Source organism: Oryzias latipes, chromosome 15 (genome assembly GCF_002234675.1).
Source record: "Oryzias latipes chromosome 15, ASM223467v1".
Lineage (NCBI taxonomy): Eukaryota > Metazoa > Chordata > Actinopteri > Beloniformes > Adrianichthyidae > Oryzias > Oryzias latipes.
In genome coordinates, this window is record NC_019873.2 from 3,746,615 (window position 1) to 3,769,122 (window position 22,508).

Here is a 22,508-nt window from a genome sequence, read left to right on the forward strand (position 1 = left end):
TGAAGCTGCGCCCTTCGTTTTATTCATGCCCAAATGATCAGAATTAGAAACACCTTAAATGCAAAGAGCAGTAGTTTGCAAAGGTAAAAGGGAGTCAGGCCTGTTTCCAGTCTTACCTGGACTCTGCCAGTTGTCTTTTGGTGTCCTGCTGCTGCCAAAAAAGGAAGGCTTTGGTTTTGAGTGCAATAATGACCAAAGCAGGAAAATTACATTGTGATGTCTGAAGAAACTTTTCAGCTTATCTGGTTAAGAGGCCATAGTGCATGATGAGGCTTTTTCTCCTCATTACTGTTAGAATGAGCTCACACAGGACTTTTCATGCATTACATGTTGTAATGTTAGCTTTTTTTTTTCGGAAACACAAAAACTAATGTTAAAGGCTGTGCACCAGAAATATTTCAAGTTTGTACTCAAACCAATTAAAGGACTCTTAGACCTTTATTCCAGGAAGTGCAAATAGAATGGAACAATGAGTGAAGAAACCATTGACTGTATCAGAGAACGGGACAAAGTGAGGGTGACATCACCCTGAAATGGTTTATTTCTGGCTCCAACCAAATAAAGTCAGTACAGTCACCATTTTTTGCTATACAGACGGCACCAGGTTGGAGCCAACGTCAGTAAGCAGTGATTGGCTGAATCAGTACGAGACAACTTTTCTATTGCAACCACTCTTACCACTCAAGAGTAAACTGTTAGGCCACACCCCTTCCACTAAAAGCGGGTCAGGAGAATTTGTCGGAATCAAACCTATTTTCATGTCAAACCTCTTAAAGAAAATTATACAATACACAGTTAATTGTAAATATTTATTTCAGGTAAGTAGTTCAGAGTAATGAAAAATAAATGATGACAGTGATTTTACTTTGTGCCGCTTGTACAAATGGATCAACACAATGTCCTTTTTTGGAAAGCCAGTCAGTTATAATGAAATAAACAACATTCTGGAAAGATGAAATTTGATCAAAGGTGTTATGAGGGGCCCTTTTTTTCACAATAATGGTATTATTACTTGTTATTTGACTTTTTTTTTTAAATGACAATTTTACAAAGTAACTTTTTTGAGTTTAGCTGAAGTTGGAAGTCTAACTTCATTCAGCTTAAGTCTGATGCTGTATTGTAGTATTTATTTGGGAATTAAAAGCCTCAAAAATGACATCTCTGCTAGAGAATAGAGGAGGAGCTGTCAAACTCCAGAGAGGTATGTTCCATTACGCCATAGCCATTCATCTTCTGCAGCTTTAGATGGTCACTGTGAGTTAGACACTGCGTCTCCAGAGCAGCCTCCCTTTTAGAAAACATCTGGCTGATCTCCATGAACGTCTTGTTTTTGGTTTCTGGGATCACAACATATACATAGACGGCCACAGACGCACAAACGGTGGCAAAAACCAAGTAGCAGTAGGACCCAGCAGACATCTAATGGGGCAGAAAAAAGGAAGACAGAAGAGAAAAGAAATATTAATGATAGTTTTGGTAAAACTGGTGTATGTGTAAATGAATCCACATCATATTCATATATCAGAGGCCTCAGTAACCCCAGTTTCAACTGGGAAATCTCCATATCTAGATATTTTGTTTATGGACATTCTTAGTAAATATACAGTACACACCAAAAGTCTGGACACACCTTCTCATTCAAATGAATAGGAGGGTGTGTCCAAACTTTTGGTCTGGACTGTATGAGCTAACATCCCATTTAAGTTTGACTCCCAGGTGATTTCCAAGGCTATCAACAAAGGCCCGTTTAGCTTTTTTGACGGCAGAGATCAGGTCATTCACAGCCTGGTAACACGGAATGCATTTTTTTAAGGTTATGTTTGTTTCTGAACTTTATGAAAAACAGAGACTAATGTGACAAAGTAAATAATGATACAATATATATAGTATAATAATGATAAAGTAAGCTTTATTTAACTAGTGTTTTCTATATTTACTGAAAGAAAAGGTAAACTCAAATGATTCCAAAATGATGTGTAGCACTAAAACAATAAAACTGCAATAAAGTTTTACCTGAGATTGTAGAATATTACTTTCAAAGTGTGTCTTGTTTGAATGTTGATAACCTGCCACCTATCAGTCTGTGTCTCCTTGCACAAACACTAGATTCCACCTCTAAACAGAAAACCAAATATGACTACCAGCAAATAAAGTTAACCAATAGAAACCCTGTGGCAGGATGTCAAACTGTATGGATAGAACTGTGTGGGAGGAGCTTAAAAGAATGGTTTAAGCATATGTGAGCTTTTGAACTAGTGCAAGTTGAGCTACACAAAAAATGAAATAAATTGTGGTAGTAATGCAGAGTATGCAACTATGCTAATAGAAGTTCAATATTTAGCTAAGAGAAGGGAATGTTGTTTTTTTGTCATTCTGGTTCTTTGTAGCAGCTCATTGTTAGATCCTACCACTCAGATCAGATTTTCAGGATGCCCCTGTAAATGGATTAAGGTCACACTCGTTCAGACTTTGGCTCAGCTTTTCAGTTATGAGTTCTTGTTTTAACAAGTATTACAGTCACCTGTAAAAAGGGGAAGACAAAGCCCACGGTAAAGTTGGACAGCCAGTTCAGGGACCCTCCAATGATGTATGCTGCTGGGCGATGAGACTGTTTAAAAAGTTCTGCCGTGACAAGGAAGGGAACTCCAGCTGGAACGGGAGGAAAGCCATCACAAGCAATTACATTTTAGCTGTACGAAGACTGGCTAACGAGACACAAAGAATTCCCATGCTACTCCATGTGAAACACTCACATCAAGTCAAAAACTTTTTATGTAACCCTTGTGCTATCCTAGGCACTTTACCATTGGGAGTTGGGTCATCTAGACCCACTAGACAGTGCTCTGAACCTTTTTTCTTTTTTCCTTTGGTTTGTGATCTTCACTGGTGTCCATGGATTACATGAAATCTTTCCACCTTTATCCACCTTTGTCATGGTAGGGAGAACACGTCAATGTAAGGGGGGGTCATAGGAAAGCACAAGGGTTAAATATGAAATGACCATTAGATAGATGATCATGTAAGAAAACTCCTCACTGGTTTCAGATTCAGTATTGGTATTTTACCACAAGAGGGCAGAACTGTCTGTAAAAAACAATCCAAGTCTGGGGAAAAAACTGCTTGCTGACTCAAAATAAAAATAATGCAGTTGTAAAACTGATGAAGACAGTAATCAAATATACCTGGTTGTTGTTTTTGGTGAATTAAACCATTATTTTTTAAATCTTCAGGAGAAACACACTCAAAATAAAAGTACATCAAAAGTCTTTGACAACTCTATTATCAAATGATAAAAATGGGGGGAAATGAAATATGTATGTAGAAATAGTAAGAAATATTAAATAAGTAAACATTTTTTTAAACTTTTTCTCACTATTTCAAACGTCATTAAAGAAACTATGAGTTAGACATCTATGATCTTTTGCCCTTTAATTAGACAAAGAAGCAGTATGAAAGTATGAAGTCATCAAAAACTAGCGGAAAAATTAGAAGAATCAGAACTCTAAAGGGGCATCCTATAGGGATTGCTGCAAATCAGTAGGTAGTGGCAGACATCAGAATTGCAAGAAAATTCAAAAAGTTTTATTAAATTGCTGTTCCTTTCATGTTGATCCTACTCACGGTTAAATTAAGGCTCAGTTTCTGCTTTCATTGAACGCCATTGGAATGATATGGCTAACAGTGGCGGGTTTTTTCATGACAAAAGGATTGTTTGAGACGGTTCTTAATTTGTCTTAGGACCTATGTTACAAGCCTTTGGCTTTTTTAAAAGATTGTTTTTCAAATATGTTTCATGTTCCAAAGGTTACCCTCCGTGGATCACCCTTCTTAACCCTCTTGACACCTATTGATGCAAATATGACAACTTCGACTCCAAAATTAGCTTTATTTAGCATCTAGATGGCAGCAAAAACACCTGAAAGAGCATCAGTTGTCGAGGGGTTAATGTGGTGAAGAGGTTTGAGAGCTGAGTGATCCTAGGAAATGAGCTAATCCCCTCTGTAGGGTCTCCCATGGGAGACAGGTCCCAGGTGACAAGCCAGAACGCATAGTTTATAATAACCTTAATGAGAAAAGAGAATCTTCATTCGGTTGCATCGCCTGTATTGCCGTCACCAGGGCTTATGGACAGAATTTCCCCCCAAACTGAAGGAGTGGCTGCAGCAGGGGCTGGAAGGGGGTTTGATTTGAGGACCACAGGGTTTCTTTTCTGCTCTTTGCAGATGATGTTGTCTTGTGGCTTAACTGAGCCAAGACTTCTAGAGGTTGCTGAAGCCTGAAGCGGCTAGAATAAGGTTTAGAACTTTCAGGTTTGAGGCCATGGTTCTAAACCTAAGAAAGGTAGTTTGTCCTCTCTGGGTGGGTGGAATGTTCCTGCCCCATGGGGGAGGAGTTAAAATGTCATTTTGTTTACAAGGGAGGGAGCGTGACATCACCTGGTGCTGTTATGTGGTTGCTGTTCTGGTACATCATGGTGAAGAGGGAGCTGAATCCGAAAGCAAAGCTCTCAATTTACAGGTGGATCTTTATTCTAACACAAGACCAAAAACAATGAGGTCACAGATACAAGCAAATGAAATGAGTTTCCTACGCAGGGTGGCTTGGGGTTCACTTAGATATAAGGTGAGAAGTGCGGTCATCCGTAGAAGCTTTGAGTAGAGTCGCTTCTCCTCCACAGTTACCGTGGTTACATGTGCAAAATATCTTGATCGGATCAAAGGTCGGATTCGAATTCAACAGTTAGAACAACCGTTAGAACAAATGATAGAACAAACGTTTACATGCGCAGCACTTTTGGTCGTAATAAATCATTTGCACATGCGCAGTTCTGTTTAAAATACCGGAAGAGGAACTGAGTCCCGCTATAAACAAGCCGAGCTGCCACATGCATATTTGTAGCACCTCCGTGATATACAAGATGATCTTCTAAACGTGCTTTTGTTAATGTTGTGGTTATTATGAAGCGCCTGTTCGCTCATTTTATTTTTAATCTGTGTGGTTGGTTATTTTTTGTGGCAGAACAAAGCCAGAAGAAGCCAGGGTAAGGAGAGGCTAACACGCGCTAACAACAACATTTGTCCTGGATGAACATAAAATCCATGCAGGAAATGCTGCAATCTGCATCTTGGCTGCACGTAAACATGTGGGAATGACATCAGCCTTTATTTTGTCGGGACACGACTGGAAACACAAATCCACGTGACTGTTTGAACGGTTTCTAAGGACTGAGCAACATTTCTGCTTTGAAAAGCTCACACACCGCCCCAAAGCCGCTGAGTGAGCTGACGGTCCGAGCTCTGCTCGGAGACGGGAGACATGGTTGTCCTTAATTCGGCTGCTCGTTCACATAGATGGCAGTCCAAAGCCTCCCAAACATAACGAAGCATCCTCGCCTCAAACACAAAGCTATAAGTCCGGCTGCTCTGCTCAGAGACACAGTTCGCTCCGTCCACCAGCAGCCAGAGCACGAAGCGCTACTCCCTGGCGCCCCCTTATCAGTGATGTCAGAGAAGATAGGAAGGGAGAGGCTGCGAGGCAAGGGCGGAGCACAGAGGGGTCCCGGTTCGCACCGGGTGTCCGCGGAGCCGGTTGGTCCTGTTTGAGTTCCAAAGCTTTCTCTGGAGGGAAACACCGTCTATGCATGACTGTAAACCAGAGCAGTAGTGACCCACGATCGGAGTGAACCGTTTACATGAACAACAATCGGCATAACCCACCTATCTCGATCGGAAATAAATGTTGATCCAAACAAATCTGATGGGGGCAGAGTATTCTGGACGGCGTGTTTACATTACACATTTTTCTTCCGATCAGGCGTTCATTCCGATTACTTTTGTCCATGTAAACGCAGCTAGTGAGAGGAGCCAGTCTAAGTGGCTCAGGCATCTGGTCCAGATGCCTCTTGGCACCTCCCTGGGGAGGTGTTCCGGTCACGTCCCACTGGGCCGAGGTCCCGGGGAAGACCCAGGACACACTGGAGAGACCATGGCCTGGGAACACTTGGGGTTTCCCCGGAGGAACTGGAGGAAGTGGTCGAGGTGAGTGAAGTCTGGGCATCTTAGCTTACACTGAGGGGGCAGTAGTTCGCTCATGAATAAATCTGTCCATAAATAAATATCTTGCGACAGACTGACGACTTGTCCAGGGTGACCCCAAAAGGGACAAAACGGGTTTAGAAGATGAATGAATAAATATATCCATGAATGGGAGAAATGGATGTATGTTTAAAATTTTAGTGACTCAAAAGAGAAGGACTGCAGCTAGCGCAGAAAAAAATAGTTTCAATAGTTTTGAAAAATGTTTGCGAACTGTCTTTGCAGTTTTCTGCTAGCTGTCTCACAGCAAGTTAGTATCTGATTCACAAAACTTACCTGGACCAATACAGAAACCAGCGATGATGCCAACCACACAGCAGACACTAACATACCGCATGAATGATAAACGAGTCTAGAAGAGAGAAGAAAGAGCCTGTAATGTGCATTATACAGCAGATTCATGTTTTTGAATGCATCTGAACAAACCACAGTTTTTTGGGGAAAATAAATTAAAAGGCAGATGATACCCAAATCAAGCACTGCAAAAATAACAAAATCAATATTTTGAAAGGAAATGCTGAGCCCCTCAAATTATTTGCTTCACCCCTGTATTGTGAATGCTGGCCCATCTGGACTTCCACTATAGTGGAATGAGAAATGGAATGAGAAAAGCATATATACTTTTGTCCATGTAAACGCAATGGAAAAGTGGAAAAGCATATATGCTTTTCTCATTTGCCACCCTTCTGAAGTCTTCTGACCCCTCTTGCCCCCAATAAAAAATGTTTTAGCTCCGCCTCTGCTTACACATACTACTGGTTTTCCTAGCATAAGCTGCAGCTATCTCTAATAAAGGCTGATGTAAGTTTTTCAAACCTCTAGAAGAAGAGCTAATGTGATTCCAGCGCTGCAGATGCTCATCATTGTAAACCCTCCAATCATCAGAGACCTCCTGCCCAGCTTCTCAATGGTGAAACACTTGAAGAAACACAGGGATAAGACACATTGTAAATTAAAAAAGATGACCAAATAAGGTTTTGAATGGACGCCAGCTTGACTTCCCTCTTTTTTAAAATATCTTACAATTTCAAAGCTTTCCATTAAACGTTTACTTCAAAATTTTTAAATCTATTGTTCTTCATCCCACTTAAGCAATCTATGGTTTTCCAGATTGCCCATTTTTTCTACTTCTGTCGGTGTACATATATACATACATAAATTCATTTTTCCTTTATTAAATATGAAAAATATATTTAAAAAATATCACAATCTTTGAAGCTTAATTTACCCCAATGAGTCCAGCAATAATTTCAATGATTCCTGTTCCGGCTGTGGTGTATGGTATCTCAGGGGGAGGGATACCAGCATTCTCAAAGATGTCATTGGTGTAAAACCAAATCTGCAGTGGAAAAAAATAGAATAATGTTACATTTTTCAATGAGATTCACTTTTCACTGTTCTAATCATCAGTGTTCTGTATCACAATCCCCTGCCAAGGAGATGTTTGAGCATCCTCTACATGTCGTGTCTGTCTTTTGAACAGAGAAGACCAACACCCTTATAGGAAAATACATTTATTTTTAGTTTGTTTATTCATTTTTGAAGAGTGCTTAAGAAATAATATGATGATTTAATAAATGGCTGTGCATTTCAGTTTTTTATTTTCTTGAGGTGCAAACATCCTCTCACCTTTCTTTTCTGAATTTAACGCAAACCAGGAAGCGACAAATGCTGCATTTTGACAAAAGACCAGAACCAGGTTTCCATTGATTTTTATGTTAAAAACTTCAACTTTACAGAACAATTAAATGGTTTACAGTCTAGTTTCAAAAAGCTTTTTTGAAATGATGCCTTTTTCCTGATCATGACAACTGTACAGAGGACAGTGTAAATTCATTTTTTTGTTTTTATTAGAGTTTAAATGTGCTCTGAGACATTTCATTTCTTTGTTTGACCCAACAGAGTGACAAACAGAAGAGCTTCTTAAATGACACAGCAGTCCTTAAAGATGGGCTCCAAAAAAAATGTCTAAGAGCTGCAATAGATTCTGCCGTATTTATAAACATAGAAGCAAGTTGAGTAGCAGCGCCGTCCATAGCTTGACCTCGGATAGTAAATACTTTTTTTTTTTTTTCAGATACTTTATTTATCCCTCAATGGGGAAATTCTTCTCCGCATTTGACCCATCCCCTGGGGGAGCGGTGAGCTGCAACTGAACTAAGCAACTGCAACTGAAAGCCTGGTTACTTCTTCTGGTTGGTTGAGTATCCGTGATATTTTTAATTGGTTGACTGAAAGGAAAGCTGAGGCTTGGCGTGTTTAGGTAGGCGGCCCTGCCCTGATAAGAATCTGACAGTGTGCAAAAGCACCTTAAATTTGGGTTCAGACAAAGCGTGAAACCCAACTAATGAAAATACATTACACCAATTAGTTGCAGTGTCTTTTGAATTTTGACACAAAGCAACATATAGTGTGCTCATGGCGGCAGATTCTGGTCAATTCACCGTTCTCGTTCTTTTAGACCTAAAATCTGCATTTGATACTGTAAACCATGTCATCATGCTCGAACGTCTTCACAACGACTACGGTTTATCTGGTTCTGTCCTAAGCTGGTTTGTCTCCTATTTCAGTGGTAGATCTTATAAGGTCTGTGTTGACTCTCTTTCATCAGAAGCAAATATCCTGTCTTGTGGCGTTCCCCAAGGTTCTGTATTGGGACCCATTCTATTCACTCTCTACATGATTCCCCTTGGGAGACTCATCAGCAAATTTTCAAATATTTCTTATCATCTTTACGCTGATGACATTCAGCTTTATTGCTCCTTTGGTAAAAATAATTACACAAATCTTTCAAATCTCCTAGACTGCTTGGCCAGCATTAGAGTTTGGTTAAATGACAACCATTTACTCCTGAACCCAAACAAGACAGAGACAATAATTTTTGCTCCTGATGACAAAATTCCCTCCATCAAAAGACACCTTGGTTCACTGAGCTATTCTGCCCAGCCCAGTCTCAGGAATCTTGGTGTCTGGTTTGACAAAGCTATGTCTCTAGACTCTCATTCGAAGCGCTTGGTCAAAAACTGTTTTTACCACCTGAGGAATGTGGCTAAACTGAAGCCAATGTTGACCAGGTCTGACCTTGAGCTGATCATCCATGCTTTTATTTCCTCTCGTTTAGACTATTGTAATTCTCTTTTTACTTGTTTTAACAAAAAGTCTCTTAAACGTCTCCAACTGGTCCAGAACTCTGCTGCAAGGCTTTTAACTGGAACCAATAAACGCACTCATACCACCCCTCTGCTTTTATCTCTACATTGGCTTCCTGTTAAATTTAGAATAGATTTTAAGATTCTGATTTTAGTTTTTAGAGCCCTGCACGGACAAACCCCGATCTATATTTCTGACCTTTTAACTCCCTACACTCCTGCACGTTCTTTGAGGTCCACTGAAAAAAATCTTTTATGTGTTCCAAAAACTCATTTTAAAACAAGAGGAGACCTCGCCTTTCAGGCAGTTGCTCCCCGACTTTGGAACGACCTCCCCCTGTCTCTGCGCCAGATTGACTCAGTCGAGTGTTTTAAAGCTCAAGTTAAGACCTTTTTACTTATGATTCTAGAATTAAGTTCAAGATCCTCCTGTTAACCTATAAGGCCTTACATGGAATGGCCCCGTCCTATATTAAGGACCTCATAGTCCCTTACCAACCAATCAGAACACTTCGCTCGCAAAATGCAGGACTGCTTGTGGTTCCTAGAATTAGTAAAAGTACGGTTGGAGGTAGAGCGTTTAGCCACCAAGCCCCTGTCTTATGGAATAAACTCCCAGCTCATATAAGAGAGGCCGACTCAGTTTCTACATTCAAAGCTAGACTGAAAACATTCCTCTTTGGACAGGCTTATTGTCAGACTAGTTAGTATTCAGAGATTATTTAACTTAATGTTAGTTTGTTTAAATTAAACTTAATAATAACTATTTCTTTTAAAAGGCTGCTAGAAGTTGAAGCTGGGGTAACTATGGTACACTGGGGTTCTGTCCTCTTTCCTCTTTCCTTTTTTACTTCTACCCTTCCTCTCCTCTATTCTTGATCATAATTTATCATTTAGTTCTCCATGCCTCTGTTTGGTGCAGTGCGATTCATGTATTGTCCCTCTTTTCCTCTCCCCTCCTGGGGAGTGGGAGTGCTTCCAGACTCCAGTTGGCTCATCCGTGCTCCAGTTCCTGACCGTTTACCTCGCCTTTGCTCCTGCTCCTACACCTGGCTGTGGATCCTGCCTCTGGCTCATCTCTGGCTCGTCTCTGCTCTGTACCTGACCGAGTACCTCGTCTCTGCTCCTGCTCCTACACCTGGCTGTGGTTCCTGTCTCCGGCTCGACTCGCGCCTTTGACTGTCCCGATAACCACGGCTGGATGAAGCTCGTCTGCTGGACTTTTATATATGTAGTTGTAGATTTAGATAAGTTAATTCTTCTCTAAGATTTCTGGTAAATCGCCTGTCCGTCCTGGGGGAGGATCCCTCCTTCATGTGGGCACCCCTGAGGTTTCTTCGTTTTTTCCGGAATCCGGTTTTTTTGGGAGTTTTTCCTTACCGCGAAGGGGGGTCTAAGGGCAGGGATGCCAGTATAGCTTAGTCAGTTTGTTAGTTCATTTTAGTATTTTTCTATTGAACTCTTTGTATTCGTGATCCTTTTGATTTAATGTTTTACTTCGAAGCCCATCGAGACGACTGTTGTTGTGATTTTGGGCTATACAAATAAAATTGAATTGAATTGAATTGAATTGAATTTAGGAAAGCTTTTAGCTGACTTTTACTTGTGTTCACTTTTGCCTGTTTGTTTATTTCTATGCCTGTGTGCGTTTTATTGGGTATCGCTACTGATTTTATATTGTTTTTACTTTGTGAAGCACTTTGTGAGTCGTTCTCTGTGAGAAGTGCTATATAAATAAAGATTACTTACTTACTTACTATTAATCCTTGTGCTATCCTAGGCACTTTAACGTTGGGAGTTGGGTCATCTAGACCCACTAGACAGTACTCTGAACCTTTTTTCTTCAATGATTTGTGATCTTCACTGGTGTCCATGGATTACATGAAATCTTTCCACCTTTATCCACCTTTGCCATGGTGGGGAGAACACGTCAATGCAAGAATGGGGTCATCTAAGATAGCACAAGGGTTACAATGCAATAGATTTGAAGTTACTTTAAAATTGATTTAAAGCAAAAATAAACGGAAATGTGATATTTTTATTATTACGTGGCAAATTACAAAATGCATGGCTGAATTGGAAATGGAACTGTAAATTTGTGAAGTGCATTTGCATTTAGACTATGGCATCAAAAACTAATGACAATTTAAAATGCAAGGGGCAGGCAAACAGAGTCAGAGACAAAACAGGGTCCAAAACCACAATCAGAAGATCAGTAATGCTTGCTAATGCAGGCAGAGCGGAACAAAAAATACTTTGCACTGAGTGAGGCTCAGTGCAGTACTTAAGTAAACTGTGAGTGATTGCAAATGAGAGTCAGGTTTGAGGCATCCAGAAACTGTGCGCTGGGATTGCTGGGAGATGTAGTGCATTCAGAATTCTGGAGATGGTTCCCGCCGAAAACCAAAGGGGAAGACAGAGCTCTGACTTCGGTCATTAATGTCGTCAGTGATTTAAAGAAGATTAATATGAAATCTCTCTGCATTGGACTGGAAATGTACTGGATGTACCCTGCCTGGGATCGACTTCAGCAGCCTCCATAACCCTATAATGTGGGTATAGAAAATGGACAGACATAAGAGCCTGATGGTGACACAAGACGCAAATCTACTGCTGCCATTTTTACGTCTAAATTCATGTAATCTCAATTACCTTCAACCTCTTTTTAGATTTTGTTAAAGACCCACTCTGATAAGAATTGCTTTTTTAACATGTTTTTGTGGCATTTTTCTAATGATGGAGGACATATATAAAGAAAATAAAGCTCAAATTGCATTTCTGAGAGGGGTGTAGGAAATAATTATTTGGTGATAATTGTGTCGGTTTAAAATCCTGTCAGAACGATATTTATTCACATGTGTGACTCAATGTCACACATGTGAATCACTGAATGCTTGGAGCTGTACAACATCAACAGGATCTAAGAGCCTTCGTAGGAAACTCAATGAAGCTGTGGAAAACCACCCTTGAAGCCAACGGCAAGCCACTTGCACAAGTGTCCATCAAATGTGGGATATACCAAGGTGATGCTCTGTCCCCACTGCTGTTCTGCATAGGTCTGAACCCCCTCAGCCACATAATCAAAAAGGCTGGCTATAGATACCGACTCAGAAATGTGGCAAACATCAGTCACCTCCTCTAAATGGATGACATCACGCTATATGCTAAGAGTGAGCGTGACGTTGACTCCCTGATCCACACCACCAGGATCTACAGTACTGACATTGGGATGTCATTCGGGCTCGAGAAATGTAGCCGGATGGGACTAAGAGAGGCAACTTAGTCCACACAGGAGGGGTCTCACTCCCAGAAGGAACAGTATGAGACACTAAGGACAGTTACAAGTACCTTGGAATTCCGCAGGCAAATGGCAACCTGGAGCAGGCAACAAGGAAAAGAGCAACAGCTAAATACCTCCAACGAGTAAGGCAAGTCCTGAGAAGTCAGCTCAATGGCAAGAACAAGACCCAAGCAATAAACAGCTACGCACTGCCAGTTATAGGATACCCTACAGGAATAAGAAGATGGCCAAAGGAAGAGATACAGACTATGGATGTTAAAACACAAAAGCTACTCACCATTCATGGAGGGTTCCATCCCAAATCCAGCACCCTGAGACTGTATGCTAGCCGCAAGGAAGGAGGCCGAGGACCAGTGAGCGTGGTAGCCACTATCCAAGAGTGTTTTATCCTGGATAGTGCTTGTCATGTGAAATCTTCTTATTTTTGCAAAGCATTTAAACTGAAACTGCTTTTATTGTGCTTGAGATGATTGTTTCATGCGGTTTATGCTTTTTGTCTTTCATGTTTTTATATGTATATATACATATTTTAACCTGTGAAGCACCTTGTGACTTCTGTCTGTGAAATGTACTATACAAATAAAATGTATTTATTTACTTACTTACATCCAAGGTGCATGAGTACATCAAGCTCAAGGCCCCAACTGACAGTGTGCTCAGTGAATGTCTCAGGCAAGGGAGAGCAGAGGATACAGTGCTGGAGGACAGATCCTCATGGGAGGACAAACCCCTGCATGGGATGTACCACCGGACCATAACTGAAGTTGTCATGACAGCAGCTGCCCTGCCCCCCCAGCTGCTGCTCGTCACCTCTGATTCACTCCACCTGTTCACTTGAGTATATATTGCTGCCATGCAGCTCCACTCACTGCTGGAACGTCAAGTCTTCTGCCTGATTCCCAGCTTACTCATGCTTTGTGGTTTCAGTCTGTCTGCAAGCCTGCTTTTTGCTCCATGCTCTCAGATTGCCTGCCTGCCTGCCTGCCTGCCTGCCTGCCTGCCTGCCTGCCTGCCTGCCTGCCTGCCTGCCTGCCTGCCTGCCTGCCTGCCTGCCTGCCTGCCTGCCTGCCTGCCTGCCTGCCTGCCTGCCTCAAGCTTCCAACAATCAACCTACCTGCCTGCGACCTCCAGTTTCTCACTGCCAAGTCCTCTCTCAAGATACCAAGCAGTAAGACATTCCTCATCTACAAAACTCTGTGTTCACGGACTTCCTCATTCCTAGACCGGCTCTGGACTCTGCTCCGTTCCCCTCCTCTCATTCCTCATCACCCACAAGTCTGCCTCAGCTCCCTCTGGTGTCAAGTTTCAGCCATCATCCTGCCTGCTCTGGTCCTCAAATAAACTCTGAAGTTCTTACTCCTGGGTCTGTCATATTTTGTTGGTCCTCAAGACCTGGTCCTGACAGAAGTGGCTGATATCAAGAAGTCCTACCAATGGCTAGAAAGGGCTGGCCTACAGGACAGCACTGAAGCACTCATCCTGGCAGCTCAGGAACAAGCCCTGAGCCCCAGAGCAATAGAGGCTCAGATCTACCACACCAGACAAGACCCAAGGTGTAGACTGTGCAAAGAGGCGCCTGAAACAATCCATCACATAACTGCAGGGTGTAAGATGCTGGCAGGGAAAGCATACATGGAGCGCCAAAATCAAGTGGCTGGAATAATAGACAGGAAAATGTGTGCAGAGTATGGACTGAAAACCCCAAGGTCCAAATGGGAAACACCTCTGAAGCTGGTAGAGAATGAGAGGGCAAAGATCCTGTTGGACTTCCAGATCCAGACCGACAGGATGGTAATGGCGAACCAACCAGACATCGGAGCCTTAGTTGGCTCGGATCCATCGGGCAGGAATGTGGAGGTGTGCGGGGCAATTCAGGCCTCAATAAATACTCCAGTTGTGTCTTGATGTGCTGTGAGGTAGGTAGTGATTTTCTGATGACATACAGAATTTGCGCTGCTCAGTGTCTTTAAACACTCATGTGCAGTAACGTATGGATCAGAGGATGCTCAATTGGCCGTTCTGCATGTCAATCAAGTCATGTATTTCTTGGTGAGGATTTTGATTCGCTTGCGGATTTAAAAAAAAAGTATATTTGAATTTTTTGGGTTATTTACTTTGCTAGCCTGCGATCTACCCTCATGTCTTTGAATATCGAGCGGTCGATCGCAATCGACGTAATGAGCACCCCTGATATAAAACAAGCAAAAATGTTATAAAACAATAATAATAACAATAATTGGTAGCGGAGATGAAGATGTTTAGGTTCTCCTTAGGAGTGACCAGGTTAGACAGGATAAGGAACGAGTTCATCAGAGGGACGGCTCATGTTGCCTTTGTTAGCGACAAAGTCAGAGAAGCCAGACTGAGATGGTTTGGACTTGTTCAGAGGAGGGATAGTGGATATATTGGTAGAAGGATGTTGGAGATGGAGCTGCCTGGCAGGAGGGCAAGAGGACGGCCAAAGAGGAGATATATGGATGTCTCAACAGAGGACATGAAGTTGGCTAATGTTAGGGTAGAAGATGTCCATGACACAGTGAGGTGGAAAAGGATGCTTCGCTGTGGCGACCCCTGATGGGAAAAGCCGAAAGAAAAAGAAGAATAATAATAATTGATACTTTTTTTATCCAACAATGGGAAAATTCTTCTCCGCATTTTGACCCATCCCCTGGGGGGAACAGTAAGCTGCAGACTAACCGTGCTCGGGGGGGGGGGAAAGCTGGCTAGGGAAAGCAGGGATTGGTCCGCCAACTCTTCGGTTGTTGGGTGACCTGCTCTACTGCCTGAGCTAAACTGCCGCCCAAGCAAGACAAAATTATATAAACAACAAAAGTCCAAAAGGGAGTGAGAAGAAGAAAAAACTTATAAACTTTCACCCCCTTGCCTTAAATCATTACTTTCCTAAACCCAGTGCTCCCAACATCAAAGTCCAGTGCCCTAGCCAAGAGTATATATTTGGTTACAGCTGCACATGAAATTCTTATTTTCAAAATCACCCAAATAAATAACAAAATCTCATTTTATAAGCATGCAAATTTACAAATTCTAATGTTCTGTATTGTATTGTATTTGTACATATTTATCCATGATCATATTTCTGTATTCATACTTAAACTCTTATGTTTGGACATTGTTTAAAGCATTTACTGGTTCTTTTCCACAACTTCACTCCACAAATTGAAACACAAAATCTTTTTTTTTGTTTGTATGTGCTTTGTGTATGAGAAATGTTCGTTTTCCCTTGAAAGTGTATTTATCCTCTATTGTAATAAATAACCTTTGGATATTTATTGGTAATACATAGTTTCTGCCTTTAATATTATTTGAGCTGTACAATACTCTACTATATCATAACATTTTAGTAATTTTTATTGTATGAATAATTTGTTCGGTACTCAAGATAACTGACTGTCCATGATTCATATTGCTTTCTTTTGAAGTATTCAAAGTGAATGTAATGTTGTTTTAGATTTGTTCCCCCCAAACCTCTACACAAAAAGAAAAATATAGTAAAACCAATGTACAGAATAACGTAGAGTGATTTGTGGTCCAGAACCAGTTTGGCTTTATTCAACGCTGAGATACTTCTGGACAATTTATTTTTAAGTAACTAATATGTGCTTTCCAAGTCAGTTTACATCAATTACCATATTTTCTGGACTAGAAAGCGCACCTGTATCTTTTTGTTGTATTTAAAAAAAAAAGATGTACAAGCCACACCGGACTATAAGCCGCAGATATCTATGTTGAAAAATTAGATTTACTGTATTTACAGAACAATTTTGTACTGTAAATATACATGTCTGTACTGTAAAAAAAAATGCCCCTCTTACCATTCCGCAGGTGGTTTCTCACCCAAGTTTGGGTCCTCTACCAGAGTCCTGGGAGCTTGAAGGTCTGCACACATGTTCCTGTATAGTATTCCAGACCCTTGATTTTGGCGCTCCATGTATGCTTTTCCTGCCAGCATCTTACACTTTGCAGTTATGTGCTGGATTGTTTCAGGCGCCTCTTTGCACAGTCTACACCTTGGGTCTTGTCTGGTGTGGTAAATCTACACCTTGGGTCTTGTCTGGTGTGGTAGATCTACACCTTGGGTCTTGTCTGGTGTGGTAGATCTACACCTTGGGTCTTGTCTGGTGTGGTAGATCTACACCTTGGGTCTTGTCTGGTGTGGTAGATCTACACCTTGGGTCTTGTCTGGTGTGGTAAATCTACACCTTGGGTCTTGTCTGGTGTGGTAGATCTACATCTTGGGTCTTGTCTGGTGTGGTAGATCTACACCTTGGGTCTTGTCTGGTGTGGTAAATCTACACCTTGGGTCTTGTCTGGTGTGGTAAATCTGAGCCTCTATTGCTCTGGGGCTCAGGGCTTGTTCCTGAGCTGCCAGGATGAGTGCTTCAGTGCTGTCCTGTAGGCCAGCCCTTTCTAGCCATTGGTAGGACTTCTTGATATCAGCCACTTCAGTTATGGTCCGGTGGTACATCCCATGCAGGGGTTTGTCCTCCCATGAGGATCTGTCCTCCAGCACTGTATCCTCTGCTCTCCATTGCCTGAGACATTCACTGAGCACACTGTCATTTGGGGCCTTGAGCTTGATGTAATTATGCATTTTGGATGTTTCATCCTGGATAGTGGCTTCTACGCTCACTAGTCCTCGGCCTCCTTCCTTGCGGCTAGCATACAGTCTGAGGGTGCTGGATTTGGAATGGAACCCTCCATGCATGGTGAGTAGCTTTCGTGTTTTAACATCCGTGGTCTGTATATCTTCCTTTGGCCATTTTATTATTCCTCCAGAACGATTTTGTACTGTATATAGATAGATAGATGACTTTATTAATCCCACAATGGGGAAATTTCATTTATCTATCTATCTATCTATCTATCTATCTATCTATCTATCTATCTATCTATCTATCTATCTATCTATCTATCTATCTATCTATCTATCTATCTATCTATCTATCTATCTATCTATCTATCTATCTATCTATCTATCTATCTATCTATCTATCTATCTATCTATCTATCTATCTATCTATCTATCTATCTATCTATCTATCTATCTATCTATCTATCTATCTATCTATCTATCTATCTATCTATCTATCTATCTATCTATCTATCAAGTAGCTCACATGCCAAAAAAGAGTGGGCATCCCTGTTTTGATTTTGTCTTGTTTTGTCATATATACATTTGTTTTTTACTTGTCCAATATAACTATTTCTGAATTGAATTGAACACACAAACACACTTTTGCTCCAGAGCTAGGGGTGTTTGGCATATATGCACATCCATCTTTGCAAAAGTTTGAATGTTTTTTGTGGGAGAAACGCAGACACGCTGTTAAGGCCGACTTTAGGATCACGTCATGAAATGAGTAACACCCACAAGGAGAGAAAACTGGTTCCTCAGAGATCAAGTCGTCTTACTTCCCGGTTCTAGAATGAGCTGCAAAAATAACTAATATTTAATTTAAAAGATCGTTCTTTGGTGTGCCAAAGGTCATTATCATAGAAATGCCATAGAAATTTTTTTTTTATTGTTGCTTAGTGTACTCACAGCATCAATACCAGAAAGCTGCATGCCAATGTTGATGACCACAACCGTTAGCACCTGCCAACGCACCGTCTCATCCTGCAACAGTTTCAGGACAGACAGAGTTTCCACTGAAGACAAGGAGCGCTGCTCCTCCTGCATCTCTTCAATCTCTGCCTGAATGTTACATCTGGTTCTGTACCATTTTAGAGCTGAAAGGCAAAGGGTAGAAATGTGCAGCATAATATAGTGACTTACAACTTTGATTTAATGACCTGCAGTTAAAAGTAGGTAGGAAAAAGAAAAGTAAATTTCAGTTTTCAAATTAAACAAATTTGAAACCCCCTGTTTTTTTTAACAAAAAATTAAAGTTATTGAAATCCTACCATAAACAAAATCCTAGAGAACTGAAACAAAGCAATCATTTTCTTAACAAAACCAAAGATAAACTGCAAAAGCAGTGCAGAAAAGTAGACAATCCCATATGTTTAGACAGTAAACAGATTGGTTGAGATTATCAGTATGAGTAAGTGAATCAGAGTTACTACTAAATAGAAATAAAAATGTGATATTGCTGTTGTCCATCTGGGGAAGATTAGTTCTTTACAGTTGTATGTTTCAAAGAGAGATGATTATTTATAAAGAAAACATTGAAGACAAATGGTGGTCTTTTAGGATGAAGCCCAGTGTTCCTTATTTTTGTTCAGGCTGCAGTCTTTTAAGAAATTCTAAAAGTGGTTATGCAAAAGGGATGTTGCCACTTAAAGCACTTTACCCCTTGCATCGCTCAGAGTTAGGGTTAAAAGTTCCTAATGTTTTCTTGAATGATTTTAATGACAGCGATTATCACAACACAACCAATTTTTCTCGAGGTCAGGAAACTCTGCATTTTACAGGCATTGAACACTTCCATGCCTGAGAGCATAACAGCTTTGGGGTCAAATGCACAAAACAAATAATGTCATGTGACACATGGACAAAGTTAAATATGCAGTCCAGGGGTATTTGAGGACCGGAACTGAAAAACCTTGATCTAAACACCCATAGCTGCAAAGCATAAAGTACACTACAAACCTGTGATTGTGGCGTGGACGTTGTTCTTCTCAATCAGCAGGTATCTAGGGCTCTCTGGAAACCACGGCAACAGTATCAACTGGATGAAAGTGGGTACCACAACCACAGACAAAAAAAGTGGCCAGTGCTCCTCCTGCAATATTAATATCAATTTAATTACTGTGTATACTAAGGATACCAGACTGACAGAAGCATTTGAACACTGTGCAACATGTTTTCAAGAAGTGGGCAACTAGGATGTTTATTGAATTCTCCGATTGGTCCACCCCATTGGCTAATTGGAAAAAAAAACAATGCAAATAATACTTCAATTAGAAACAAAGACTATTTGAGAATGTTGTTGATACAAGGTTGTAAGTAGGTTTGTTATGTATAGCGTTGAAATTAGTGCACAATTAGAGATGGGCTGATATAATTTTTTCCAGTCGATTCGATAACCAATATTTCCCTGTAACTGTGCGCAATAGCCAATATTTGCCGATACCGTTACTTGAGTCTCTACAGTAACGCAAAATTTAGATTTCCTGTTTGTTTCTTTATTAGAAATGTACAACTTTTCTTTTACTGGACAATTCCATTGTACCTGTACTTTTTTAAAATACAGCAAAGGATCTCACAGGAACAAGTATTGCTTTAACATTTTCATATAAATATATCTGCTAGCATTCAGAGCATTTATTGAATGTTGGACATAACTGTAAACCATAAGCTCCCCATCATCAGGGATCTGTTAGGAACAACATGTATCTCTATCAAAAATAACATTGACCTGAAAACAGTCAATTACTGTCAGTGACTGTAAAAATAAGTTTCCGAATCTGTAAGGAACAAGTATACATTTCAAAAATAAAAAATTCCTGAAAACAGTCAGAAGGATATTGGTAGATTTTTAATATTGGACAGGTAAACTCAAATTATGCAAATATCACCCATTACTGATACTGGCACCAATATAGCGCCCATCCTTATGTACAATAGTCAAACTTCCATCAATTTCTGTATTAAAAAGTCCAAATTTTCAAATGGAAGTCATGGAGACTATTGCTACTATATGAAACCGGCCTCTGGTGATTGATTGACCAAATGCAGCATAGGTCATGTCATTGCTAAGCCACTTTCACAAGTGTCCATTACGGGTGTAACGGTATACGAAGTTGGACCGAACTGTTTCGGCATGGCAATTTCGCCAATTTTGTACCGAACTGAAAGAAAGATGATGTTTGCTGACAGTTTAAACTGCAAGCTATCACCTACGCGGAGGAACTCGGAAATCGAGCAGCTGCCAGAGAATTCAAGATGAATGAATCCATGGTTCACAAGTAGAGGAAGCTGGAAAACGCACTCTGACAAGTCAAGATGACGCAGCGGAGTTTCTGCGGAAATAAAGCGAGGTGGCCCGAGACCGACTTGACTGAAGGCAGTAACGCTTGCAGAGGAAATAAAAACGGAAAATTTTCAAGGAGGTCCATCTTGGTGCTTTAGTTTTTTGAAACGGTGCCATCTTTCCAACCAGGCGAGCAAATTCCAGCGGATGACAATGAAAAGCTTTCCATCTTCCGCTCCTTTTACTGTGAGGCAGCGCCGGGAGAGTAATGCCACACTTTGTGAATGGATGGTAGAAACTCGGGCTAACGCGTCTGCTTGAACTGCTTTCGAAGTGCAGAAAAGCCAGCATCATTCATGAGGAGCAGCATGGCAGCGAGCCTCTGTCAGCCTGTCCCAGGGCAGCTGAGGCTACAACAGTAGCTTACAATAATAGACACATTAGAAGAATTTTGAGCACCAAGAATTAGCGCAGATAAATCTAAGCCATTATTATTATTATTATTATTATTATTATTATTGGCAGGTCAGTGGTCAGCGTGGCTCTTTGACTCTCACAGTTAAAAATTTCAGCTCTTTGTGTCAAACTTGTTCGCCACCCCTGCCCTAGAGGGTTACCAAAGGAAGAGATACATTGGTTAACACACACAAACTCATTCCATGCACAGAGGTTTCCATCCCAGTTCCACCATCCAGAGACTGTACAATAGTCATAAGGAAGGAAGTTGAGGTAAGTGTGGGAACTGCTATCCAGGTTAAGTGGCTGATATTAACAAGTCCTACCAATGCTTAAAAATGATGGCCTAAAAACAACACAGAATCCCAATAATTAAAAAGTCAAAAGCCAGTCAGAGTAGCCAGTTTATGGTGAAATTAGTGTTTCTCCAGTTTACTACAGTGTATCATGGTCTGCAAGCAGTATCAGAAACCAAACATCCCTATGGAGTGTCAGATTATTTTATCAAGATCCTCTACCCCCAAATGAAATCAAATCAAATCAAATCAAATTGTAGTTTATTTTCATATGTACAGGTTTTACACTGGCATACGGAATGTCGCTCCAGTACAAACAATAGATTATTGTTAGATGACAGTTTCAATTACCTTTCCAAGAAGTTCATGGAGACCAAGGATTTGAGCAGAAAAGACTCCAGTACCAATAAAAATACTGGGAACGAGACCCAAGAATCCCCTCAAGTTCTTTGGTGCTATTTCACCAAGGTACATGGGTACAACACTGAGAGAAATACCTGCAGGAACAAATGAGAAAAGACCCAACATTGGTACGATCAGCTGGAATTCAGTAGAAAATTGTGGGACCTAGTTTTCTTTATTGTTATTTTTCACATCTAATGGCATCTTATGTGTATATTACGTAAAGGACAAAATACTAGTAATTAATTCATAAAATGACTGTGCTAAGTGCCTGATTCCATTTATTTCTAGTATATCTTTTTTGACATATGATACAATTTAATGAATTAGCAGCCTGCTGAAAAAAAGTGAGTTATTGTGGTAGAGATAAAGACTTTGTGAAATTAAAAAAATGTAATGGTGGAGGACAGACTACAAATCTTCACTAGCTAAACAAAACTTATTAGACTTAAACGAGTGACAAACAGATCACTGAGAATAAAAAAAGCGTCCTCTTTTAAACTGAAGCAGGGGTGCACAAAGATAACAGGCCCAGGAAACACTGGGTTCAGTTTAGGTACATAGTTTAAACTGCATTGCACGTGACTCATTACACCAGTGGGTGTGGTCATATTGAAGACTTTTAAAAAAATCAATCCATTAATTAAAACTTTATTGAAGCGGAGAAATCCTTTTTTTTAGCAGTTTACAACAATGAAAGCTAAATAAATTAGTTGATAAAATAAAACTTAGACTTAGCTGTGCAGTGACTGAGGAGTTTTACAAGTAATGGTCAAGACTGTACACTTCTCCACAATGCACTGATTAAAGATTTTCTTTTTGGGGAGACTTGCAATTGCACTCCACATGAAAGATAAATGTGCATTTTCACT

The 22,508-nt window shown here is 40.6% G+C and overlaps 1 protein-coding gene across 1 annotated transcript in view; it reads right to left on the reverse strand.

The window, feature by feature from the left end:
- Positions 1-419: 419 nt before the first annotated feature.
- The window catches only part of LOC101160579 (solute carrier family 2, facilitated glucose transporter member 9-like), a 28,962-nt gene continuing 6,873 nt past the window's right edge, over positions 420-22,508 (reverse strand). Inside the window, exons 5-12 of the mRNA XM_004076895.3 lie at positions 21,586-21,731; positions 19,159-19,291; positions 18,109-18,296; positions 7,324-7,434; positions 6,912-7,013; positions 6,372-6,447; positions 2,522-2,649; positions 420-1,419 (exon numbers count right to left, since the gene is read on the reverse strand). Coding sequence (XP_004076943.1) covers positions 1,165-1,419; positions 2,522-2,649; positions 6,372-6,447; positions 6,912-7,013; positions 7,324-7,434; positions 18,109-18,296; positions 19,159-19,291; positions 21,586-21,731 — 1,139 coding nt within the window. The 3' untranslated portion in view covers positions 420-1,164. The remainder of the gene's footprint in view (positions 1,420-2,521; positions 2,650-6,371; positions 6,448-6,911; positions 7,014-7,323; positions 7,435-18,108; positions 18,297-19,158; positions 19,292-21,585; positions 21,732-22,508) is intronic.